A 26,170-nucleotide genomic window follows, 5' to 3' on the forward strand; every position below is an offset into this window, starting at 1 on the left:
GAACCAAAGAATTTTAGCTGAAAGCAACTTCTGGCAGCCAAATGGTCCAAAACCCAGGCCCGAAAAGGAATTTCTAATAACATACCTAGCAAGAGGTCACAGGACCCCTTCCTTGAAGGCCTTTGATAAGGAGAGCCAGATATCCCTGAAGGAAACTCATTTCACTCGGTAGCTTGTCCTAATATTAAGCCTAAATTCTGTCCTGCAACTTCGACCTGGTTCTGCCTTCTAAGAGTCAAACAAAACAAATCTGAACCTTCTTCCACATAACTCTTCAGATTCTTGCAGAGAAAGATCCCGGTCTTCTCCTTTCAAAGCTAAGTATTCTCATTTACCCCCAACCAATCCTCCTATTGCAATCACTTAGAATTACACTTTGAATCAAACACTGATTGACTGATAGCTTTGATCAAAAGATTGTTGGGGGAGGCTGAAGAGAGATATAGGCACACGTAGAAAACCCCGAGACACAGAATTTCAAATTCATCAAACTAATCAAATCTAGAATCTTAAGTTTCACAGACGTGAAGTTCCAAAGTTATGGAATTTTCAAGTAAGAATACATTCCTTTTCAGACGCACAGCTTTATTTATGCTGCCGATACTTGAAAGGATAATGGGAAAAGAATATTTCTGGAATAAAAGTCTGAATTGGGAGCCAAGAAACTCCTAAAGAATGTAAGAAAAGTGAGGGGAGGGGGCACTGGGTGGCTCAGTGGATTGAGCTGGGTTCAAATCTGGCCTCAGACACTTCCCAGCTGTGTGACCCCCATTGCCTAGCCCTTACTGCTCTTCTTGACGAAAAGTGAGTTTTTTAAAAAATAAGAAATAAAATAAATTTTAAAAAAAGAGAAATGAGGGGAATCCTGAAATGCGAAGTAATCCAAGGGTGAAAGATGCTGGGATGCAGATGTGTTTGGTGATTGGCCTATTGGAACTCCTTTTCACCCAACACTTTCAACTACCTGTCATGGGGGGACCTCCAACAATGGAATGCCCCTAATTATAGAATGAAGTCCATGGAAATACAGTTGTGCCCCCGTAGCCATTGGTTAATAACCACAGGAAAAAATTAAATGGGAAAATGGAAAATTTTAGAAAAAAAATGCACATGGTTTTTAAGCTTCAAATGGCCCACCAGGCAAGTAGAGGCTACGGGGCGGCACGGCTCGGGGCCTTTGTCCCCGCACCCACGCCCCCTAGAAAGCTTTCCTCCAGCTGGCCTTTAGTGCCGGTCCCTGAAGAATTGCCGCAGTGCCTTCGTTTGGGAAAACCCTCATTTCGTGTCTGCAGACTCCGAGATCCGCGCATCGAAGCCTCCCCACGAGCAGCAGGCGTCGTCTTGCTCCCGACGTCTTCGCTCTCTAGCCACAGGAGGTGGAAGTCCTCCCTGCAGAGCCCCAGCTTGCCAGCACCTGCCTATTCTGTGAAGCGAGAGGCTTCTTCCAAGGGTGTTGAAAGCCGGTTTTCAGTTTATTAAACGCTCTACTCAAGCCACCTGCGGAAGTTCTCTTCGGCTCCCCGGACACGTGGCGGGATCCAGGGTCCTCGAATGGGCCTCCATGGCTGCCCTAGACGCTCTGAAAGATTCTGCCAGCGACGAGCAGCTCCCGCCCAAGGGGCCCGGATAGGATTCTTTGGCCACGTCAATCCAGACTAGCTCACAGTCTACCTAGAGGAAGAACTCGAGACTGCTGGGAGAGGAAGGGGGGATCTACAGGGGACCCCACGGGCATTAGAGCAGATCCCCAGCTCCTGAAGGGGGCACAACGAGTGTGAAGGATGTCCTCAGAGGACCTTCTCTGGAAGCAGGAGCCAGCCACTCGTTAGGCTGCGTTAGCAGCGACATAAGGGCAAGAGATGTAGAGGCAGACGTGCGGAATGGATGGAGCTCCGATGGAGAACCAATGACGCGGGGCTGGCCACCAGAGGGAGTAACCCCATCAGCAAGCTCAGGGTTCATCAAGTCGCCTTTGTAGCGACAAGTAACCAAAAATCAAGGCATCTTTAAAAAGAAAACATGTTGCCTCAAAAACACAACAAAGGGGTTGTTTTCTGCACAATTTACACCAGTACTTGGTCCTTGAAAAAAATGAGAAAAAAAATCTCAATGTTCTGAGTGTCTGAGACACTCTGTTCTCTCCCAAGAGAAGATGCTCTAAGGATCGTCCAGCTCTGGCCATCGAGGAATGGCTATGACTAAAGGATTTTCTTTTAAAAACGGCACTTTTGGATAGTCCAGTGGAGAAAGCTTCCGCTTTGCCTCATGCGTGGGTACAATCCAGTAACAGGATGCTATTGCTCCACCTTTTGCACCCACCCCGCTTCCCAGCCTCCAAATAATATGGGCAGAACAGCAGCGTCCTTGTCATAACAGATTCTCTTTAATTCTAGCACCCGAAGCTCTACAAGGGCACATACTTTAATTTACCAACTTTGTGGGGCTGTTGTACACATTCGGTGCAGTGGCGATTGTGCAATGCCACCACTTAGTATCTTTAAAGTCAGGGAACATATTCTTGAATTGTTTAAACACAATCCACAAAACTTTAAGAAGAAGAAGAAGAAGAAGCCATCCACAGTTAAACAATGAGTCAGTTAAGAGTCGTACAGTTTAATACTTCATGTAAATGGTCAGTCTCCAGTAAGGGCTACTGAAAGTGATTTTGAGATCCACATCCTGGGAGTTGTACCTGGGACAGTATCTTGGGCAGGGATGTGACTGGCCAAAAGTGGGCCTTGCAAAAGCCCAGAAAATTAAAGAGAAGTTTTACCACAGTTTCTGCAGCTTCCACATTTGCTTTTTTGTGTGTCAGTTAGAAGTGAACTGTGAGAATTAAATACTCATCTTTACATATACACAAGTTATGCTGTGAAAGCATATTGGCTTACAAACATATAAAAATACTTGTTAACTAGTTCAATAAGAAAATAATGTATAAAAGTATATAGCAAAAACATTAATCATCTCTGACCCTGGAAAGATCAATTCCACTTTTTTATATTACATCAAACAAAAACAACTACAATTTGTTTTCTTGAATCCCTTATCCAGAAATATTCAAAAAGGAAGATAGACACAAATGATTGTTTGCCCCCCCAAAAAATGGCCAAGAGAGATGCCTAAGAAGCTGAAACGCTTGTGTCCAGAAAGAGCCCAGGTATTTGGCCACAGAGAATACCACCATCGTTAGCCATACAGCAACAATGGCAGGAGTAGTAAGAGCCCTTATAGCTGTTCTGGACACATAGAAAAAAATACAGTAGATGGTCAGGTGTTTCTTGCCACTGGAAACCAGAAGGTACATGATCCATGAGGTCCAAAAACACCTCGTGCTTGTTAAATCATTTCAGTGGGTTTAAGGCTAACTGAAGTTCAAATCAACTTTTATTCTCTTGGGCAAAAGAAAGCTATTTCACATTTTCTCCCCCAAACAAACAAAAACCCACAACAAAAACTCCCTTGATTTTGATTTAGGATGACAGTAGGTACTGTGATCTCAGAAGTTAAAAATTAATCGTTTTGCATACAATTATTTCAGCTTGGAAAATAACTGGGGATTCAAGGCTGATTCATCCCCATTCTGAGTGTAAGCCCTTAAAGAATTGTGTGTGTGCGTGTGCACATGTGCGCACATATAGGTATCTAGCTTTAAAAAAAAGTAACTGGATGGTCTTAGAGAAGCAGCCTTAGTGTTTTCTTTGAGTCTGTCCTGACATGACATCATCACCACCATCACCTCCATCATCTTCCAGGCCAGGATTTAGCCGGCTTCTTAAACTAAGGCTAACATGGTGGCCATTTCAAGGACATGCTTGCATAAGGCTAGAGAGGTACCCAACAGGATGTAAACCGGAAGGAAGAAAGGAGCAGACGAGGGCTTTTTTCTGGCAGTTGGCAGCTAAGATTCATGGGATTCTTAAAAAATGACACAATGGCAGCCTTTCTTGTCTTTCTCTTTCCTTGCTGGTTCTGGGGAAGGAGGACATTCTTGCTCTTGAAACTTCCTATAAGACAAAAAATTTTTTTTAATTGAGGGTTTTCAAATGTGTGATATTTCAGCATAAGTGAAAACAGGAAAGCGAGATCTGATACACGGGACCCCAAAAGCTGAGCCTGGCAAAGCAAAGAAATGTGACTGCTAGAAAGAACAAGAGACCTCCGAACAACACTGGCTCGAGACCCTGTGAGGAATAGCCACGCTGCACTAGGGAGACAGGAGGTGTTAAGAAAAACCAGCGCCGTCTCATCAAAAGACTCTAATTTCAGCCTTCTGGAGAAACGCATAATGATCAGCTCCTGAGGTGGTAGGTAAGATATGTCTAAAAGGCAGAGCAGAGTCAGCGTATTCTAGTCGGAAAGCTCGTAGAGATCATTTAGACCAATCACTGTACAGATGGAGAAACTGAGACCCACGTAAGAGAAAGGGCTTACATAATGATCTTTTGTAACCCATAGACGAATGCCGTAGACCAAGAGATGCTAGTTAGCTTAAAATGGATCATGGTCTTCTAGCAAAGTGGTGAATATTAACTAAGCAAAATTTATGGGGTTTTTCCCAAAATATAAAAGACCAACAAAGAAAGCTGATGTACAAAGTCATTCTCAAGCCTCCAACACCTTGCCATGTCTCTCCCAGCCCAGATCCTTCAAAATTCCTGGAAATATGTCCTTACAGATCCTCTTTTAATAGGTTCCTTTTAAAGTGAAGGCAAATTAATTATAAGGAAAAATACATCATTAACTATTGTTATTTTGCAAAGTCTTGCAATCCTTACTCTAGTGATTCTAGGACTTTCTAGGGTGGCTTATAAAGCACTCTACCATTGTATCTGGTGGGCAAATGGACAGATCCCTCCTTACTCTCTGGCTCATATACTGTTTCATTGTCAGACCAAGGGAGAAAGGAACATCAAAGCAAAACTTTCTGGTGGTTGACTGTCATCATGTCCACCCAACAAATTCCCAAGGATTGACTGCATCACCGCCATAGGAGTGTACCCTGGGGATTTCTAATTCCAGCGTATCTGGGAATCTGCATTCTTGACCCTTAGGCCAATTGCTTCCTCTCTGGTAGCCTTAGTTTCTTCACCTATAAAATCTAAAGCCTATTCTGCTGAAGAGAAATTAATAATGGCAAACCTAAAATCAATCAAGAATATTTAATGCTCAGCCAAAGGATGCTGGGTACTAATTACTTTTGTTTTCTTTTGGTAACAAATGCAAACAAAACTTCATCTTTTCAACTAAAAAAAATAAACATATGAATCCTATAGTAAAGCCCCGTGAATCAGTAAGTCATGTTGTGAGAATGCATCAGGCCTACCTGATAACTCGGACAAGTTCGTGGAAAGCCTGATCTACATTCATTCTAATTTTTGCAGACGCCTCCATGTACGTCACTTTGAGTTGTCGTGCAAGTTGCTGTCCTTCTTCTTGTGTTACCTGAAATAAGGAGTGACTTTCAGAACGATATTTGAGGGAAAGTTACAAACTTAGTTTTGCTCTATAGATTTGACTCCACAGTCACAAGCCTAAGTAGACAGCAACGCTCAGATCCATTCTCACAACTAGAAAGCCCTTCAGAATCCATTCCTACAGAAGAAATGACCCATTTTTCATCACAAGAGGGGGAAAAAAGTCTCAGTGACCTGATGTTTACACTGATAATGAGAATACCGGATTACCAATGTGTAATCACAGAATTTGGAGCTGGATTCAATCTTAGAAGCCATCTACCTAACCCTCTCATTTCAGAGAAGAAAAATGAAACACCAATGAACAAGTATGGCACCACTGTTGCTCATGTTTGTTTGTTGAATGAAGCTTCTGAGTGATGAATCAAGAAAGATATAGTTGAGGCCAGCTGGGTGTTCAGTGGATTGAGAGCCAGGCCTAGGGATAGGAGGTCCTGGGTTCAAATCTGGCTCAGATATTTCCTAACTTGGTGACCCTGGGCAAGCCACTTAACCGTCACTGCCTAGCCCTTATCACTCTTCTGCCTTAGCATCAATGCCCAGTATTGATTCTTGGTGGGGGAGGGAGGGAGGGAGGGAGGGAGGGAGGGAGGGACGGAAGGAAGGAAGGAAGGAAGGGAGGGAGGGAGGGAGGGAGGGAGGGAGGGAGGGAGGGAGGGAAGGAAGGAAGGAAGGAAGGAAGGAAGGAAGGAAGGAAGGAAGGAAGGAAGGAAGGAAGGAAGGAAGGAAGGAAGGAAGGAAGGAAGGAAGGAAGGGAGGAAGGGAGGGAGGGAGGGAGGGAGGGAGGGAGGGAGGGAGGGAGGGAGGGAGGGAGGGAGGGAGGGAGGGAGGGAGGGAGGGAGGGAGGGAGGGAGGGAGGGAGGGAGGAAGGAAGGAAGGAAGGAAGGAAGGAAGGAAGGAAGGAAGGAAGGAAGGAAGGAAGGAAGGAAGGAAGGAAGGAAGGAAGGAAGGAAGGAAGGAAGGAAGGAAGGAAGGAAGGAAGGAAGGAAGGAAGGAAGGAAGGAAGGAAGGAAGGAGGGAGGGAGGGAGGAAGGAAGGAAGATGCAGATAATCATAGGATCAGAGATTGAGAGAGACTTGGAAGGTTATCTATTCCATTCTTATTTTACAGCTGAGAAAAATTAGGATAATAACTGCCAGAGACAGGATTTTAACCCAAGTCCAAAGGTTAGCATGCCTTGCATTAAAATACAACTTAAAAACAAACAAAACAATCTAGGTGTTAAAAACTATGCCCTGAATATGACATGGAAGGAAGCTCACATTAGTAAAGGAAAAGAATGGCTTTCCATTTTAATTTCACCTGGGTTGACTTTGTTCTATCCCCCGGGCAAAAGCTCTGATTTCAAGCCTACCAGTACCATACTGTTTGATTTTTGGAGCTTTATTCCTTTGTCTCTGTGCTTACAGAAAAGATAGAGAAGAGGAAAACTAAAGAGTTCAAATCTGACTTCTCCTGTAGAAAAATGGGGAAAAATACAACTGCTTCTAACCTGCAGTTTCAGTTGACAGAGCACCACAGTGGCAAAAGTTTAGCTTTTTCAATCATGTCATTGGAGTCCATTCCTTGGACAAGCACCGATTTCTTGTTGCTCTGCCCAACCCTCAAGAATATCACTGCTTAGTTATTCTGACCAAACACAACTGAAGCTAATGACAAAGTACAGTGAAAAAAAAGCACCACCTGTACCAGAAAATGTCAAATTGCACAGTGAAACAATTAGATAGAATCAGGTAGAACATTTGGAGCTTTCTGGATATAGTTAAGAAGTACATATATTTTTTACCTTGATTTAGACTGATGGTTAGAGGCAAATGGAAGTTTTTTTATTAGTAAACAGATTGATAATCCGGAAAGCAAATTGGAATAACAAAGAAAATGGCTTCACATATTGATAAAAGGTCCACAACTAGTCATATACCTTAAGGGTACCCAATGATAACAAAAATGGCCCAATATACAACCCACAGCAAAATATTGACAGCAGCACATTATGTAAGAGCAAACAGATGCTCATTCACAAGAGAATGGATAACCAAGTCATGGTCCATAAGAAATGCTGAATATTATAAACACAGAGAAGCATGAAAACTTATATGAACTGGTCCGAAATGAGGTAAACAGAAACTAGGAGAATGAGACACTGTAATTACAACAATGACTATGGAAAGAACAAAAATGACAACAAAGCAATTGAAATTGAATCCAAAACAATAATGACCAAGCTTGGATCCAAATGAGAAATGATGAAATCATCTCCTTCCTTCCATTGTGTGGTAGAGGCATGGAGAGAGAGAGAACTTGAAAGCCAAGATGCAAGAACCCTGGTTCCAAATGGAATGTTCCCAAGAGTTAGCAGTTGAGCTAACCAGGGGGAGGGAGTCACTCTCTCTGAAGGTTGAAACTGGCTGAAAGACCCTGGTGGGGCTGACTTGGTTTTGGGGTTCTCTGGCTTTGGACAGTTGAGTTTGACAAGAAGGAGAAACTTGGCTTTTGAGTTGGTGGTCTATTTGAGAGCTGAGCTGGCCAAGAGAAACTGAGAGACTTTGAACTTTGTTTTCTCTCTTGAGGGAGTTGTCTCAGACTGAAGGACTTGGGGGGGGGGGGGAGGGAGCTTCAAAAATTTAAGCTGAGACCTTGCTAATTTTGTGAAGAAGAAAGATTATGAATAGCTGTTGTCCTCCATCTTCCTAAATGTCTTAGAGTCACAGCTTGTGACTGGACTACTTCCTCAAACCCTCATTTTAGATTAGGGACATCCTCATCCCTCTCACCTCAGTTTTCCATCCTGTTATCCCAATAAACTCCTTGACTTGAAAGAGGAAAAGAAAAGAGTATCTTTATAGTTCACTCAGGGGGAGAGGGAAGAATCAGGAGGAGAGGGTGGCAGGAAGAAGAGGGTTGGAGAAGGGAGGGAGTGAAAGGGAGGAGATTAGAAAGATATGCTGATCCATCAGCCATCAGTAGGGATTAGTAGGCAAACCTCAGAGTATCCCCCAGTATCTATCTAGAGCAGTTCCCCTGTGTGGAAGCATCTCTGTGTATCAGCATCCCTCAGCATTTCTCATTCCTAGCTCCATTACAAATAAGCAGCCTCAAGTTCCCTTAGCAGCTCTCTCTAGTCACAGCCAGAGGACAGCAGTCATTTCAATTAGAAACAGTTTCCCTCAGTTTACTTTTCTATTTCATTTATAAAAGTAGAGGACTATAGGTATTTGAACACTATAATGTCCATTTTTTCCTATGTGTCGGCCTATTTTGTTCCACTATGTTTCCCTCTTTTTTAAGTTTTAGTGCTATTTTAAGTTCTAATAACTTCAGAAATATGAAAGTCACAAACTTGGGGGGGGGGGGGGAAGACCTGTAAGTTTAATTATTTAAAATTCTTTTGTATATATTTGGTTTCTGGAATCTTGAGTAATAAACTTTTAATTTGAATAAGAGAACACCTGGTAATATGCATTGTATGTGCAAAGATTTTTGGATGACACTTTTTCAAAGCTCTTGGTTAGTAGAGATCAGTAAAGAGCCTTGTGTGTCCACCTCCATTCTTTGGAATAAAAATGCAAGGCTGTGACCACATATGAAATCTATTTTTTTAAAACAAAGTTCAAGAATTTACTAAAGTGATACATATATATAATAGAACACAGTTATATGCTGATTAATAAGAGATGCTCAATATTTAAATAATTAGCCTTTTAAATATTTTTTAAAACTTGCAGCACTATCTGAAATTATGGGAACAGCAGCGATACACCAGGAATGAAGGTGACGTGAAAACAAGCTGTTCAGTAGCCATGCCACTGTTAAACATACACACATGTGAAAGGCTTAAAAATTCTCATTAGTTCCTGACAGAGGGTGAGACTGAATTGCCAAAGGAGACATACATTTTCAGACATGACCAACACGGGGCTTCTGCTTATGGGTTCCAAGGGTTTTATTTCTTTTCTTTTTGAAAGGGGAAGTATTAAAGGAGAAAGGATGATTAGATGATGATGATGCCAAAAATAAAAAGGAAAGAGCCACTGGAGCATTTAAATGAAAATATACATTAAAAACACTGACATGCAAAAGAAAAACAAAATAAGACAGCTTTGAAAGTAACACATTAAGTTCAACTGAACATGACTTTTACTATCCTGACTTTCTTTAGAAAAGCTGAATGTAATAGATTTGTATAGCCACAGAGTTGTTTTTTACTGGGTTACTGTATGTAGAAATGATTTTTTTGTTAAGTGAATACTTTTTTTAAATAAGGAAAAATCAGTTTTAAAAGATTTTAAAATTAAATAGGGTGATAAAACTACAATCAAAAGAGATGTGGAAAGTATATTAGCAATAGAATTTAATCTAGATCAAGAACCATCAACTCTAATCTTTTCATTTAATGGATGAGAAAATTGGGGCCCAGAGAAGGAAAGATGACTTGCCTGAAGTAACACAGGCTAGAAAATGACAGTAAGAACTTGCCAATGGTCTAAAGAGTCAAAAGACCGGAGTTTGAAGTTCAAATTTCAACTCCAACACCTGGGGGCAAATACATTATTACTCTTTCTGAGACTTAAATTTTTTCACCTGTAAAACTGGACATTCATAGTTCCTCCCACAGTAATTATACGCAAGGTCTCAGATTCTTTGTCAGCATTAGGTATCTCTAATGTTAGTTGTCAGACAAAGGTCTAATTTCTCAAATTTTTTTTTTTAATTAAAACCCTTACCTTCTGTCTAGAAGTCAATAATGTGCATTGGCTCCAAGGCAGAAGAGTGGTAAGAGCTAAGCAATTGGTGTCAAGTGACTTGCCCAGGGTCACACAGCTGGGAAGTGTCTGAGGTCAAATTTGAACCTAGGACCTCTGGTTTCTAGGCCTGGCTCTCAATCTACTGAGCTACCCAATTGCCCCCTAATTTCTCAAATATATAAGGAACTAAGTCAAATTTACAAAATATCAAGCCATTCTCCAATTGACAAATGGTCAAGGAAAATGAATAGGTTGTTTTCAGATAAATCAAAACTATCAATCAAAAGGAAAACTGTTCTAACCCCCCCCCCCATTAGAGAAATGCAAATCAAAACAACTGAGGTACCACCTCACACCTAGCAGATTGGCCAATATGACAGTAAAGGAAAACAATAAATGTTTGAGGGGATGTGGCAAAACTGGGACACTAATATATTTTTGGTGGAGTTGTGAATTGATCCAACCATTCTGGAAGGCAATTTGGAATTATGACCAAAGGGCTTTAAAAGACTGTATACAGTCCTTTGATCCAACTATACCAATACTGAGTTTGTACCCCAAAGAGATAAAAAACAACAACTATTTCTACAAAGATATAGCTGCATTTTTTGTGGTGGCAAAAAAAAAAATTGTGGAAAACGACAGAGTGTCCATCTATTAGGATATGGCTGAACAAACTGTGGTTATATGATGGAATACTATTGTGTTGTAAGGAATGATGAACAGGAGGATTTCTATATGAACTGGGAGAACCTGAATGAACAGATGCAAAGCAAAATGAGCAGAACCAAGAGAACATCATACACAGAAACTGAAACACTGTGGAACTATCCAATGTAATAGATTTTGCTACAATTCTGAGGGAGAAAGAACACTATCCACATCCACAGAAAGAAATGTGGGAGTAAAAATGCAGGAGAAAAATATATGACTTATCACGAGGTTCGATGGATATATGATTGGGGGTTTTGGTTTTAAAAGATCATGTTATTACAAATATGAATAACATGGAAATAGGTTTTGAGCAATAATGCATGTATAATCCAGTAGAATTGCTTATCAGCTCCAGAAGGAGGGAGGAAAGAGGGGAGGGAGAAAACATGAATCATGTAACCATGGAAAAAATATTCCAAATCAATCAATAAATAAATTTTAAAAAATAAAGTTAGTTATCAGAGATAGATTAGAGACCTCTATAATTAATATTCAAATCTACACACGCTATCTTGCTTTGACAGGTCTATGACTTTCTGACCATGACTACTCCTTCAAACAAGGCAGATTCTAACCTTTTTACAAGCTTCTTATTCAGTGTAATTCTTGTTTGTATGTTTCCATAAAAATTTAGTAATCTATGCATTTGCTGTCCCTCCTTCCATGACTGCTTCCCTTGGTAATGCCTTTTATGACACTTCTTCTGCCTAAGTTGTTATGCTACAGATTGTTCATGCCTAACCATGCTTCCTTCCATTGTTCTTTGCGCTATTAGTAAAGTTTAACCATGAACTTGTGGTGTTCCACAAGCACATCACAGAGAATGCTGATATTAAGGAGATGAGTATTTCCAATGCCAGGCAGTTTGGCATCATTGAAAGCACTGTGCAGTCTTTTCCTCCTACTCCATTCTGGGCCCAGCTCATTCATTATGCATATGTAGAACTTGTCCAAGATCCACATATGGACAGACTAATTCAGTGGGCTGCCATCCAACAGCAGACCATCATCTGGGTATCATCATCTGCATTTTTTATTCACTTTGTTTTTCCAATGTAAATGATTAAACCAATCTCTTTCACATTACTGCAGATTTCATTGAAGGAAGCTTAGTGGTGCTCCAGGGCTTGATGAAATAAATATTATCACACCTGTAAATAAAAGAATTTGGAAAACTATGCCATCAACTGGAAATCTTCATTTAGAATTTAAACAGGATGCCCTAGGAGGAAGCATGGTATAAAAGTGTGACTCTAGTTAGAGGTCTTAGATTCAACTTCTGCCTCTGAGATTTTAGACAAATCACTTGTATTCCGTAGGCATAAAATGGGGAGAAGTGGGGTAGGTGATTCCCTAAAGTCCTTTCCAGCTCTAGATCAAAGGTCTTTGGCAAACATTATCTACCTATTTAATAACTTACTGAATGTCAACATTCAATAAATCACTAGATATCAGCTCTGTAATTGGATTTATTACGTGCACTGTATAACTTTTGATCAACTCTTGAAAGACTCCTTGACTGAGGAGTTTCCATGGAAACACTCTGCCCTTATAAATCAAATACTTAAGACTTTATCTAGAATTTTCTACCGTTGAAGATTGCAACTCTTCTATAACTCAGGAGATAGACAGTTGGCTACAGCAAATCTCAAAGATCTGCGGCTGGTGAAATCTCTCAAGTCTAGCAAGGCTTACCCTGAGCCAATGGAGAGGTCATCTATTCTAAGATCCAAAGAGATCATGAAATAAACAAACAGCTTGGTAGAATTTCATTCTCTACATTATTCTGTCAGAGGTTTAATGACAGGAATGTACCCTATCCTCCAGCAGAAAAAACTTCTGGACTTGGCAATTTGAAAACCTGAATTCCAGTGGCAGTTCCATCACAATCTTCCTCTCAAAGACCTTGGACAAAGATCTTCATTTCTCTGCATCTCCATTTCCTCATCTGTAAAATTCAGGGATTAGCCTACATCATTGAAGGTCTCTTCCAGTGCCAAGTTCTAGGACTACTTTCCTTGTTTTCATGAAGAATCTCCCTGATGCTTACAGACTAAGGTAACAGTTTATGTGACATAAGAAAAGAGGCAGATGGGTAAATAGTTGTTAATGTGTTCTTGGCCCTCTTTCTGTTTATTGTCTGTTCTTTTCCATGCTTTTGGTGTCTACTCTTTGAGAGGTCTCAGAAGGTAGGATACCTCTATACATTTTTTATGTAGGTGCTTATGAAGACAAGCCATTTTTTCTGACCTCATCTTCATGTCAAAGAATACACTGGGAAGAAGCATGGCAAAGCATGTGGTTCTACTACTGTTGCGAATGAAAGTAGATAAAGGATATGGACAAATCTGTTTCGTTTTGTATGTTGGCATCCTCATCCACATCCGACCTATATTGTTGGGATCCTCTAGATCAAATTTATATCCTTTTCCTTGGAGCCTCTTAAAGTAGCAGGACCAGTAGAACTGTCCCATTTTACAGAGGAGAAATTAAAGCCTCAAAAAAGCCAAGGGGCTTGGCCAGGACTTGATGAAAGCTTCTAAGCATCAGCTGGAATTTGAACCCAAGTCTCTCCTCACTTCATTTCAATGTTTTCTACATATTGTGCGGCTTCCTCTGGTAGTTTCATGGCAAATTTATCCAACTACACAGAACGTTCATAACCTTTGTTTTATATTACAGCCCGCTTTGACAGTCTGGTAAAGCCTATGTACCACTTCTCAGAAACATGTTAAAATGTATAGAATTAGAGGAAATCAATTGAAATACAGTTATCAAAAAAGTGAAACAAATTCAAAGACAACAGGTTAAGAATCCCCGTTTTCCCCCCTCATGAACACTGAGAGGAGTTGGCCCAGTGTTTGGACACATGATGAAACCAATCACTTCTTTCAGAATGAAGAACCTGTTAATCATGTTTCCACCCTAAGTGGTTATATATCTAGTGAACAAGTCACTATGATAATAAAAATAATTCATATTTATTTACAAAAATTTTCTATTGGGTTTTCATTGTAAGATCCATAAGGCCTGAAAGGAATCAAGACCAAAAAAAATCATAGAATCACTATTTCAAACAAAACTCAAAATCTCAGAAACTATCAAGTCAGTACTCTGGTTTAGTGTGCAGAACACTAGACTTTGAGACTACTGCCTCACTTCTTGGGGCCGTGGTGACCAGAGAAGGTAGGACCATAGGATTGAAAGGGGGAGGATGACAAAAGGTAAATTTCTCATGTAGTCTATGTTCCTATTATATGCTATAATTTAATAAAATGAATGACAATGAAAAATGACAAATTTTCCAAAAGTCTGTTTTCTATCAAAAATTATTTTCAAAGCATGTGATATAACCCTTTGAATTAAATATAACCAAGTTTTTGAGTCTTCAAATTATCTTCATTCCTATTACATGCCTAGAATAATAATAATCATGAAAACTCCTTACCTGTCTTTGATGGTCAAGATCTGCTTTATTACCAACTAAAATCATTGGAAATTCATCTCGGTCCTTAACTCTGAGAATCTGTCTTTGAAATTTATAGATTTCTTCAAAGCTAAAATAAAAAATAAAAATGAATCTGGTCATCAGATCACATTTTAAACAATATCATATCTATTAGTTCAAAGATACCATTTTAATTCTGAAAATTATCCTTTTTGCCTTAAAAAGGAGAAACAGAAACAGAAAAGAGAAAAGTATGTATTTGTAAAAAAACATTTATACAGCTCCTTTTATGGTGGCAAAGAATGGGAAATTATGGGGATAGCCATCAATTGGGGAATGTCTTAACAAGTACATGACTGTTATGTAATACTACAGTGCTAAAAGAATTGTTTGGCAGGATGATTGCAGAAAAATCTAGTAAGACCTACATAAACTGATGCAGAGTGAAGTGATAAAAACCAGGACATTGTACGCAGTAATTGCAATATTGAACAATGATCATTTGTGAATGACTTAACTATTCTCAGCAATATAATGATCCAAAACAACTCCAAAGGACTCATGATGAAAAATGCTATCCATCATCAGAGAAAAATCTGATGGAAGTTTAAATGCAGGTCAAAGAATACTATTTTTCACTTTATTTTCTTAAATGTTTGTGTTTGTTTTATGATTATTTTTCCACAACAGGACCAATAAAAATGTTTTGCATGATCACATGTGTACAATCTAGATCAAATTGCTGTTTCAGGGAAGGGAAGGAATTGGGAACTCAAAATTTTAAATTATTATTACATGTAATGAGGGAGGGATAAAACAAGGAAGGAAGGAAGGAAGGAAGGAAGGAAGGAAGGAAGGAAGGAAGGAAGGAAGGAAGGAAGGAAGGAAGGAAGGAAGGAAGGAAGGAAGGAAGGAAGGAAGGAAGGAAGGAAGGAAGGAAGGAAGGAAGGAAGGAAGGAAGGAAGGAAGGAAGGAAGGAAGGAAGGAAGGAAGGAAGGAAGGAAGGAAGGAAGGAAGGAAGGAAGGAAGGAAGGAAGGAAGGAAGGAAGGAAGGAACGAAGGAAGGAAGGAAGGAAGGAAGGAAGGAAGGAAGGAAGGAAGGAAGGAAGGAAGGAAGGAAGGAAGGAAGGAAGGAAGGAAGGAAGGAAGGAAGGAAGGAAGGAAGGAAGGAAGGAAGGAAGGAAGGAAGGAAGGAAGGAAGGAAGGAAGGAAGGAAGGAAGGAAGGAAGGAAGGAAGGAAGGAAGGAAGGAAGAAAGAAAGAAAGAAAGAAAGAAAGAAAGAAAGAAAGAAAGAAAGAAAGAAAGAAAGAAAGAAAGAAAGAAAGAAAGAAAGAAAGAAAGAAAGAAAGAAAGAAAGAAAGAAAGAAAGAAAGAAAGAAAGAAAGAAAGAAAAGAAAAGAAAGAGATAAATGGGAAAGTCCAAATATTATTCAAAATAGCAGTATCTTGGTGAACTAACATTGTAATACTTATACATACCTTCCTCTATCAGTGACTGAAAAAACCAGCAAAAACCCTTCTCCAGTCCTCATATATTGTTCTCTCATTGCCCCAAACTCTTCTTGACCGGCAGTGTCCAGAACTACACAGAAACAAAACAGAGACATAGTTGCATATATGCACCACCCCCTACCACTACCAAAGGGATCCCAGTTTTAAAAGTATGACCTATTTCAAGGGTATTACAACTAGCAGAGCTCCTCCAAATCAAGAGTAATGTATGCTACAGCAGTGGTGTGCTGATCAATGCTTAGCCACTAGCTTGCCCAACAGGCACAGCACACTTTTAGGTTTAATATGTATTATTACCATTTTCTTTCACTTACTTAAGTCTAGACAATCAACGAAACAATAAATCAAGGTCTGATTTATAGCATTTGCATATATTCAAGGTATAATGTTCCCAATGAAAATTTAATAATCAGTTCTTGTGAGCCAGTGCAAGACAGCTACAGCATACCCTTGATCTGCAGGCAAAGAAATGAAAAAATTCCAAGCAGTGAGAATTTTAGGGTCCCATTCTTTCCTTCTCCATACTCTGGTCTAAAGAGATGAAGTATATGCTAATTTTACACATAGTTTCAGAAATGAGAAACAAATTGGCAGGTTTATTTTGAACATTAAGTATCAATTTCCATGAAAAAAAAATCTAAATTAACAGATTGAGCCATTAGCTAAATAAATCTCAACTCATACTCCAATGGAATAAAGAGACACAAATTCCCTGGGAAATTCTAATTTTGCATAAGGCTTCTATAATTAAGGCCTCTTCTGGTGCCTCCTTGAATCTCAGAGGTGAGCTTTCACTAGAGGCCCAGGGATAGACTTGATATCCTAACACTGCAAGCACCTATAAGAATATAGTTCAGGTTTTCTGAAGAGCATGAATTAAGAAGCAATATAGTGACTAATAATTTATTGTAACATAAACAGTGGTTTAAGATTTACAAAGTGTTTTCTTCACAACTCTGAACTAAATCCCCATTTTACAGGGGGAAAACCCTGAGGTCCAAAGAAGCAACATATTCATGATAGTAAAACTAGTAAGGACTGTAGTCAATTAGTATTTTATTAAATACGTACTATGTGCCAGGTGTCCTGGGGACACAAAAGGGGACAAAAGACAATCTCTGGCTTCAAGGAAATTACAATCTAAAGAGGAGGTCAATACATCAGGATGTGATCCCAGGTCGCCTGACTCCAACTCCCTCTCTCTTTCACTGAACCAGAATGCTTCTCCATGAAAATAAGCCACAAAAGTATTTTTAAAGTCTGAGCGATAATTGTGCATTATCCATCCCCTCCAATGAAAAACACATTTTAATGACAGAAAGAGCTTTTCTGGAAGCTGAATCAATAGTACAATTAAGTTATGTTTGGTATTTAGGATCTTTTACATGCCAGACAGAGAATGACAGTCCTTAAAATATTGAAGAGACTGTCATGTAGAAGTGGACAAACTATGAGAGAGTTCAGTATTTCAAGAATACCACAAAAAATGAACCACAGTGCTTCTAGGTTTTAATAACTAAATGGTTTTCATGCCATGATGGCTGAGTTTCTCTGAATTTAGCTAAGATGGTTCTCAGGCAGAAGATAGCCACTTTGTTGCTATGACCATTCAGAATTTTCTACTTTGATAGGTTATTTTAAGACCTTAGAATCAACTCCATACCATGAAAAGGAGTTAGTGCAAAGAAGCTGTAGCAAAGAGAAGCTTTCATATACTTAAAAGAAATGGAAATTAAAATAAAATCACTTACTATCAAGCCGTGCTGCTCTATCATCTATCACACACTGTTTGGTATATGAATCTTCAATTGTTGGATCATAATCTGTGACAAAATAGGACTGCAAAAAAAAAAAAAGCATTTTAGAATTACTGTTAAACATATATAAACACCAAGCACCATTCAAATACAGTATAATGCTGTTTATCAACCTCTATCCAACATTCCATGCATGAGAAATTTCATGTCTTTTATTCATGTGTAAAGGAAAATTTTCTACCCTTTTCAAAGCAGAATAATTATCATTACTTATTATATATACACATATATATGAATATGAAAGTCATTGCCCACTGGCTCAGTTTACAAAGCAACAGGTATTTCTACAGTATGAAATATCTTCATATGTTCTGATACTAAGAAATGGTCCTGAAATCTCCATCTAAATTTTCTATGTATACACACATGTGTACACATACACACATACACATATCCCCAAAGGCATCTCAAGGTAAATATTCAAAATAAAAGTCATCGTTCTTCCCCTCAAACCTGCTCCTTTTCCTCTTTCACTCAAAGCACTCTCATTCATCCAATCTGAGCCTATGTCCACAGTGTCTCCTGCATACCTGTCCTTCCTACCTCTCACCTAGGCTACTTAATATGTCTCCTTACTCTCCACTCCAAATTCCTATTCCTAAAACACAAGTCTGACCATATCATTCTTCCCTCTCCAACTGAACTCCAAAGCTTTTCAGTGGCTCCCAATTAACTCTGATAAATATCCTCAGCCTGACAGTTAAGGCTCTCCACAATCTAATTCCACTCTCCCTTTTCCACTTTTACTTCACATTATCTTTCATACCCTTCTGCATCTGAAGAGAATGTTTTCAAAGAAGTAATGGAGAAAATTAGATTGTAGGAAGTAGAAAAGTAGGGGGAAATAAGAATGAGGACAGAAATACAGAGTAGGTCTGAAGAAGGTTAAGACCGGAAGAGATCTGGGTGTGTATGTAAGACACTGGGAAGGAACCAGTAAGTTTAAAAGGGGGTTGAAAAGTAGGAAGAAATTAATAAAAGGGGCAAACTCCTGGAGCAAGGATAGAGAATACAAGTAGAGGGGATAGTGTTCATAAGGATATGAGCCACAAATATCAATCTCTGAGCCTGGAGCAATGGGAAGAGGAAACTCTGAAGTGATTTGAATTGTAAACTTTACCCCAGGAACAAATTATGAAGGTTGAGCATCTCTGAATGGTTTATTACTGTAATCGGTTTATAAATGTTAATTTGACATGTTTAATGATATGCACAACTAGTATTGTGTTGCATAATTCATTATAAATGATAAGCAAGTTATGTAAATGACTATAATTGGTGTCACTTTTATATAATCAAACCACAATTTATTTTTTTCCTTCCGCTGTTAATTCTTAGCATTGATGATAAATAGAACAATGACAAATTTCCCCGATACCAAATGTATACAAGTTTAAAAACTATAGTCTTGAATTTAAGCTCTCTTTGCAGTGTTGGGAACTCCTGGGAAAGGTAAGGCAATGGTTAGGTGGGAACTTCTGGAAGAAGCAGATGTTTGGATTTCCCTTGTCTCCATCTACATGGTAACTATGTCTCTTCAACTTCCCAGAACCTCTTTACTCCAGTGTAAAATGGAAGTCCTACCCTCCAGTGTTGTGAGCCTCAAGAGAGAATACACAGAGTTTACTTCATAAATCCTAAAGTACTATCAGTTACCATTATCAATATCATTCACATTTTTGCTACTTATTAGTGAGGTGACCCAGAGCAAGTCCCTTTTTTAAAGAAGCCTCAGGTTCCTCATCTGTAAAATTTGCAATGTCCATTGTAAATGAGTCAATTGGCTAAATGGTCTGAAGTCAATTTTATGAAAAAGCTGTTTTCTAAGGCAGAAAGCCAAACTATCAAACTACAAGAAAAAATGTTCAAATCTCAAAGAATCAGAAGTAGAAAATAATGTAACTCTAATGTTCCCTCTCATACCTAGGAGATAGGCAAAGTTGACAAGAGGGAAATGAAAAATTGGAGGGGCTATAGGAAAACAAATATACCAATGCACTTGGAGCTGTGAATTGGGACCAGTAATATATCAATTATACCTCCTTTAATAGAATGGTATATGGCTTTTTAATCTTCTAAAGATATTTATTTTACCAATTACATGTAATAATAAATTTCCACATAAGTTTTCTGAAGTTATATGATCCAAATTGCCTCCTTCCCTTTCCTTCCCTCCCCACTCCTAGAGTTGATAAGCAATTCAATCTGTTACAAATGTATTATCATGCAAAACACATTTCCACATTGTTCATTTCTGCAAGAGAATAATCACATAAAGCCAAAATTCCAAAAATAAGAACCCAAATAAACTAAAATGAAATATTGTATGCTATAATGGTATATTATTGTTGTCATTGTTCAGTTATATCCAGCTCTTCCTGACTCCATTTGGGGTTTTCTTGGCAAAGATACTGGTTTGCCATTTCCTTCTCCAGTTCATCTTACAGATGAGGAACTGAGGCAAATAGTTAAGTGACTTGCCCAAGGTCACACAGCAAGTAAATGTCTGAGGCCAGATTTGAACTCAGGAAAAGGAGACTTCCTGAACCATTGCACTACCTAGTGACCCACAATGATATACACACCCCTAGATACATTCAAACATATAACATCTGATATACCTCATCCAGGTAAGAATGTGAATCTTGGGTTTCTTAGGGCTATGCCAGTTTGGCAGGCACTACCAGGCTGAAAGGAAGTCAAAAGGAAAGGTCTAGCAATAATATCTGTGTCTGCAATCTGAGCACCAGTCTAGTTAACTTGGGTAAAGCTTATTATAAAAAGGTTAACAATAAGTAATTACTTTTTTCTTCCATGAAGCTATTAGTAATTTCTAAAGTATTTAAATACATACTATATACATACATACACATTATACACACACATACACACATATATAATGTAGAACAAACTCAAAACTGTGTCCTATTCATTATGTCATATTATAATTCCCATTTTCTCAATAGTAGCCCAAACTGTAGAACTGATTTGACCTCTTGCTGGCTCTATAGACCAGATCTCCCGAGTCTTATTCCAAGATTCTTTACTAAATAAAGAAAAGATGTTCCCTGCAATTTTGCAGGAAAGAGAAATATAATCTTTCCCAGAGGCTATAAGAGTTGTTGGGGACAGTATAAAAAGGATGCACTATAGTGGAGAGCATATAGTGGTGCTGCTCCCCTAAGGGCAGGGAAAGAAAGAAAACAAATGCTTTCTGTACAGTGCTCTGTTGGACAGGACAACATTGCAAGAACCAATGCCCTTTACAGTCTATTTTTATATACAGACAGGGAAATTTAAAACTGAAAAGCCACATGAGGCAAAGAAAAAAGCACTGAGTTTGGAATGAGAGGGTCTGAGTTCAAATGCTACGTCTACTGCTTTCTTCTACTAAGCAAGTCAGTCATTTCTGTTCTCTAATTATCAGATTCCCTATTTGTAAAAACACAGGGGTAGGCAAGACTGGCTCTACAGTCCAAATTCTACGGCTGAAGTAATGAGATTGAGAGGGGTCATTCAGAGGGAGGGAGGTTTATTTCCCTTTAATGAATCTATCCTGGTAAGGCTGACTGGTTCTCTGTTAAGACATTCTCTAATATGTTAACTGAGTCAAGGGTTTACCAAGTATATGATTGTGATGGAATACTATTGTGCTATAAGGAAGGATGAGTAGCAGGATTTCAGAAAAACCTGGAAAGATCTACATGAACTGATGCAAAGTGAAATTAGAAGAACCAGAACACGGCATATAAAGTAACAGCAATGCTACATGAACAACTATGAAAGGCTTAGCTATTCTCAGGAAAACAACAATCGAAGATAATACCAAAGGACTTATGATGAGAAATGCTATCTACCTTCAGAGAAAGAACTGATGGAGCTTGAATGCAGATGGAAACATATTATTTTTCACTTTATTTTCTTCATGGCTTTTTGGTTTTTGTTTAAGTCTTCTTCCACAACATAACCAAATTAGCATGTGCTTTTCATGACTACATATCTAAAATGCAGATCAAACTGCTTACTATTTCGGGAAATAGGGAGGGCAAAGAGAGAGGGCAAGAATTTGGAACTCAAAATTTGGGAAACAAATGTTAAAATTGTTATTACATATCATTGGAAAAACTAAAATACATATTTTAAAATTATAAACATCTAGATACCAATTTAATAAAAATTTAAAGTCCTCAACTCCATGTGAAGTAAACTACCTCCATCCCACGGCACCCCAACGATGAGACAGACATAGGTGTCAGTTACATGTCATACACTGGCATCTCCTGGCTTCAGCATGAGTGACAACATGGCAGAGCTAGTGTCAGCATGGGCGGCCCTAGCTTCAATGGGAGAGACCCAGCGGAGTGTTCCCATGGAAGGGCAGACAGCATGACATTTGGAAGCCAGTGGCCAAGGACAGCATTCTTAAAGCCAGGCAGGAAGTGAGGTGGCTCTTAGTTTCCATATTTGCCACTGCCAGGGGCCTGGGGGGTTTCTTCTATGCTGTTTCTTACCTGATATGAAATCTTTGATAATCAGTGGCAGCAGCTAGCAAAATGGAGTAACCTTTCTACTTCTCTCTCTCTTTATTAATAAATGCTTATCAATCTGGCACTGAGCCTCCAGACCACCTTTAATTTGTTACAGCTCTTAACAAAAAATGTTTTTCATGTTTATGATGAGCTTGTCCCTTAGGAGATATCCCCTATTCCAGAAGACTTTGCCAATGAGGAGGGGTTGGTGTTGCTTTTCCATCCCTAGGCATTGAGAGCAAAGACCCTGTTCTGAATCTAAAAGGGGAGTCGCAGTAACTAGGCACGCCCACAAGGTGGGGTAATGATCACACAATCTATTATTATCTGTGAGAAAAATCTCTAGGAGTCAGTCTGTCTAGAGATTTGGGCAGAATAGGAAGGATGGGTGATGCAAAGATGGAAGGCCCTCAAAGGTCATTTAGCCAAATCCTATCATTTTAGAGGGGATGCTTGGAGGGAAGAACAGAAAGACAATGAGAATGAGATGGAGAGGCCGCTGAACGCAGGGATCTTTGAGTTTTTTTTAATGATTATTTCAATATAATTTATTTCATGAGTTTAAAAACATTTTTCTGAGTGGGGATCATAGGCTTCAATAGACTGCCAGAGAAGTCAGTGACACACAAAATCCCTGATTTAAGGTATCCCAATACAAGACATTTCCCCTTTCTGAGCTGGATTACCAATCTTTGACAAAAAACTTCAGCTTTGAAGAATGAACTCTGTATTTTCATTAACCTAGACAACAAAACTGACTTTGCACAAAGAATGGCTGGCTATTCCACAAGGCCACTGGATTACCGTTTGCAGCACACTTACTTCTAGCAAGCCTTAATCACAGTCTCAGATAAACAAGGGCCCTAGAAAAGCACAACAATGCAAACCTAGAGAAGAACCCTGCTCCAAACATTCCAAACAAGTGGTCATCAATCAGCCACCACTAAAAGATTTCCAGAATTGAGGAAAGTCATTATAACAATGGTGATCATCATATAATACTTCAATGTTTTCCAAGCTTTCCACATGTGGTCTCATTTAATCCTTGCAACAACTCTATAAAGGCATGTATTTTTATTGCCATTTTACAGATGAGAAAACAAGGGCCAAGACTAATACTACTCCCTAAGGTGGCCCATTCCATTTCTGGAAAGTTCCAAATTGTCAGAAAATCTTCTGTGCCTCAAGCTGAAATTTGTCTTTCAAAAACTTTGGTCCATTCCATAAGGTCAAGTACAATCCACTTAATTTCTCTTCATGTAGTAGATAATTCAAATACTCAGCCACCCTATCCTCCAAGTCAAGATAAGTCTTCACTCCAGGTTAAACAAACTCAACAATTCAAATGATCCTCAAAGAACAAGGTCTCCATCCCAATCCTCTTCTTCTGTGTATCTTTCAATGTATTTTTCTAAAATCAGAGCTCTTGGACGGCACAGGGCATAGAGCCAGGCCTGGAGGCAGGAGGTCTTGCCATTCTTCTTTCTGCCTTAGAAAGGATGCCTAGTATTGATGCTAAGGCTTAGGTAAAGGTTTTAAGATTCCCCCCCCCAAAAAAAATTTTTTTTATTCATGTATAATGTACACACTCTCTCTAAAATAAATGTAATGCCCACGATAGTAGTGGCAAATGGGGAGCCAATCCAGGAGTGTGAGCCAGCTGGGTTTGACTTCTGTTTCTGGGGTATAATGGCTATGTGATGAGACTGGTCACAGTGCCTCTAGCCAACTCGAACACCAAAAGATGAGAAGTTGCACAGCAAGTCAAGGACTTTTCTTCACCAGGAGTTCCCAATTCCAATGATATCCTATGTCCAGTCCAAATGAAAATAAAAATAAAATAGAGTACCTAAATTTGGACACCTTCCATTTGGGCTTTGACTAGGGGAGCTCATTTCCTCGTCTCATTCCATGCACGTGAACAGCCACCGTCTCAAATCGACGTCTCAAATAAAATGTATCGTCTATTCCCCTTCAAGTGGCTCCTGCTTCCCAGCATACTGATTTCGGTTATCCAATTATCCCAGGATCCCCGGCTTGAAACCTGAATCATGACTCCTATTCCCCAAATCCAGAGTCCTGTCGACTCAATCCAACGGAACAAATCATTTACTGAGCACCTCTGCGCAAATCATCTTCCTTCTAAAGATTTTAAATGTGTTCCTGATTTTTCCATTTCTGAAATTCTAACCCAGACCCTTATTAGCTTACATCCAGACTTCTCTAACAGCCTAACTCAACATTGGGGAACCTCCTAGAGATCGTGTGTCCAAACTGCACCTTCGCTGCCTGGGAGGCCCCCCATTAGCCCAGACAGTGAGGGGAGGAAGTGCTCACTGGTATGCTGGGCAGAGGGCTGGGCGTGTGAGCATTGTCCCCAGGCACAGTGGAGAGGGGGAAGGGAGAAGCCGCCTCCGGCACCCCGGGGCACATGTGCCACGTCTTCACCAACATGGGCCTACGTGGTTTCCCTCAGCTCCAGGTTACACTATACACTGTTACCAGATGAATCCTCCTAGAATACTGCAGTTGCCATAACACTCCCCTGCTCAAGACACAGAAGAAAGCTCAGAAAGCATTTAGAGTAACCTCTTCATTTTTCAGATGGGGAAACAGTGAAGCAGACAGGTCTAATGACTCACCCAAGATCACACAGCTAACTGGTGACAGTGCAGAGTGGAGGGAGTATGATATGAAACAATCTGGCCCTCGTTACTTCTCCTCTCCTTTGATGGAACTCTGTTCCCCATAAAATGGTTTATTCCCAGCCCCAGCAGGCCTTGAAGACCTCTATCCATGTGACTCTTCATATCCACAAGACTTGCCTCTTGACTGGATAACCCAGTGCTTTCCATTCTCAAGATAGGGTCCAAATAATAGCATCACGGTCCGATCCAACCAGAAGGGGGTGCAGCTCCCCTTCCTCCGGGCTCCTAAGGCCCCTCCCCCTCTCGTTTGGCATTGGTCTTTTTACAGTGTCCTTGTCACCTTGCTTCTTTGGGCCTCAACTTTCCCCATTTCCAAATGGTGCCGGCATGCAACACCCAAAGGGTCCAGCCAATTGTGAATCTTGATCACCCCAACCGACAGAACTTCCCTCTTTAAGTAAATGACAGAATCTTATACGTTCACCCACATTCACTGCTCACAGTCCTACCTTACACAACATGATAACCTGTAGAGAACACAAGTGTATACAACTCCTGAGGCCTGCGCGCAAGCCCTATTTCTGCAACGTTAGCAACACAGCCTTTGGACAAGTCCAATCATCTCAGACTTCCTGAGCATCAGTTTCATTATCTGTAAAATGGGGATAAAAATCTATTTCTAAGGTCCAGGTCTCTAAGGGTTGGGGCACTCTTGCCTTTGTATCTCTCCCACAGCCTCCCAGAAGGCCGTGCAGCACAGACAAGGAAGGCCTGGGGCTCCCCTTCCCTCCCAGGCCATGTGACTTGGGAGAAATCCCAAGCCGCCATTTCTCACTGCTAAGAAGGGAGGCGAATTAGACGATTCTTTTCCACCTCTTATCTTCCAGGAGTCTATGAAATATTTCAGTGTGTGCTAGAAGACTATTCCCTCCACCAGAAATCATAGCAAATTCCTCTAGTCACCCTGCTGCTGCAGCTGTGCAGGAACTAGAGTTACGCGCTTCCTTATGTCACTCTTGAAATGCAGCTGTCAGGTCACAGAGACCCTTTGTTCCCTACAATTTCATATCAAATGTTTGCTTGTCAAACTAAGTTCTTGGGGTTTTACATCCTAACAGATTTGGAGAGTTGCTTGGCCTTGGGAGAGTTCTTTTCTTGCACAGAAATGAATTAAAGGCAGGAACTTGCAGATCATCCTTCTCTCAATTTCTCTCTGCTCTGATACCAAAAAAGTCCAAAGGAGCAGGCAGCTGTGCCACACTTGGGATACATCTAACGA

At 39.8% G+C, this 26,170-nt stretch overlaps 1 protein-coding gene across 2 annotated transcripts in view; it reads right to left on the reverse strand.

Moving 5' to 3' along the window:
• Nucleotides 1–2,361: 2,361 nt before the first annotated feature.
• Nucleotides 2,362–26,170, reverse strand: part of RRAS2 (RAS related 2) — an 85,937-nt gene continuing 62,128 nt past the window's right edge. For both annotated transcript variants that reach the window (XM_056802159.1, XM_056802160.1), the window contains exons 2-6: nt 17,649–17,736; nt 15,865–15,967; nt 14,386–14,494; nt 5,327–5,445; nt 2,362–4,007 (exon numbers count right to left, since the gene is read on the reverse strand). In XM_056802159.1, coding sequence (XP_056658137.1) covers nt 3,920–4,007; nt 5,327–5,445; nt 14,386–14,494; nt 15,865–15,967; nt 17,649–17,736 — 507 coding nt within the window. In that variant the 3' untranslated portion in view covers nt 2,362–3,919. The remainder of the gene's footprint in view (nt 4,008–5,326; nt 5,446–14,385; nt 14,495–15,864; nt 15,968–17,648; nt 17,737–26,170) is intronic.

Source organism: Monodelphis domestica, chromosome 6, assembly GCF_027887165.1.
Source record: "Monodelphis domestica isolate mMonDom1 chromosome 6, mMonDom1.pri, whole genome shotgun sequence".
Lineage (NCBI taxonomy): Eukaryota > Metazoa > Chordata > Mammalia > Didelphimorphia > Didelphidae > Monodelphis > Monodelphis domestica.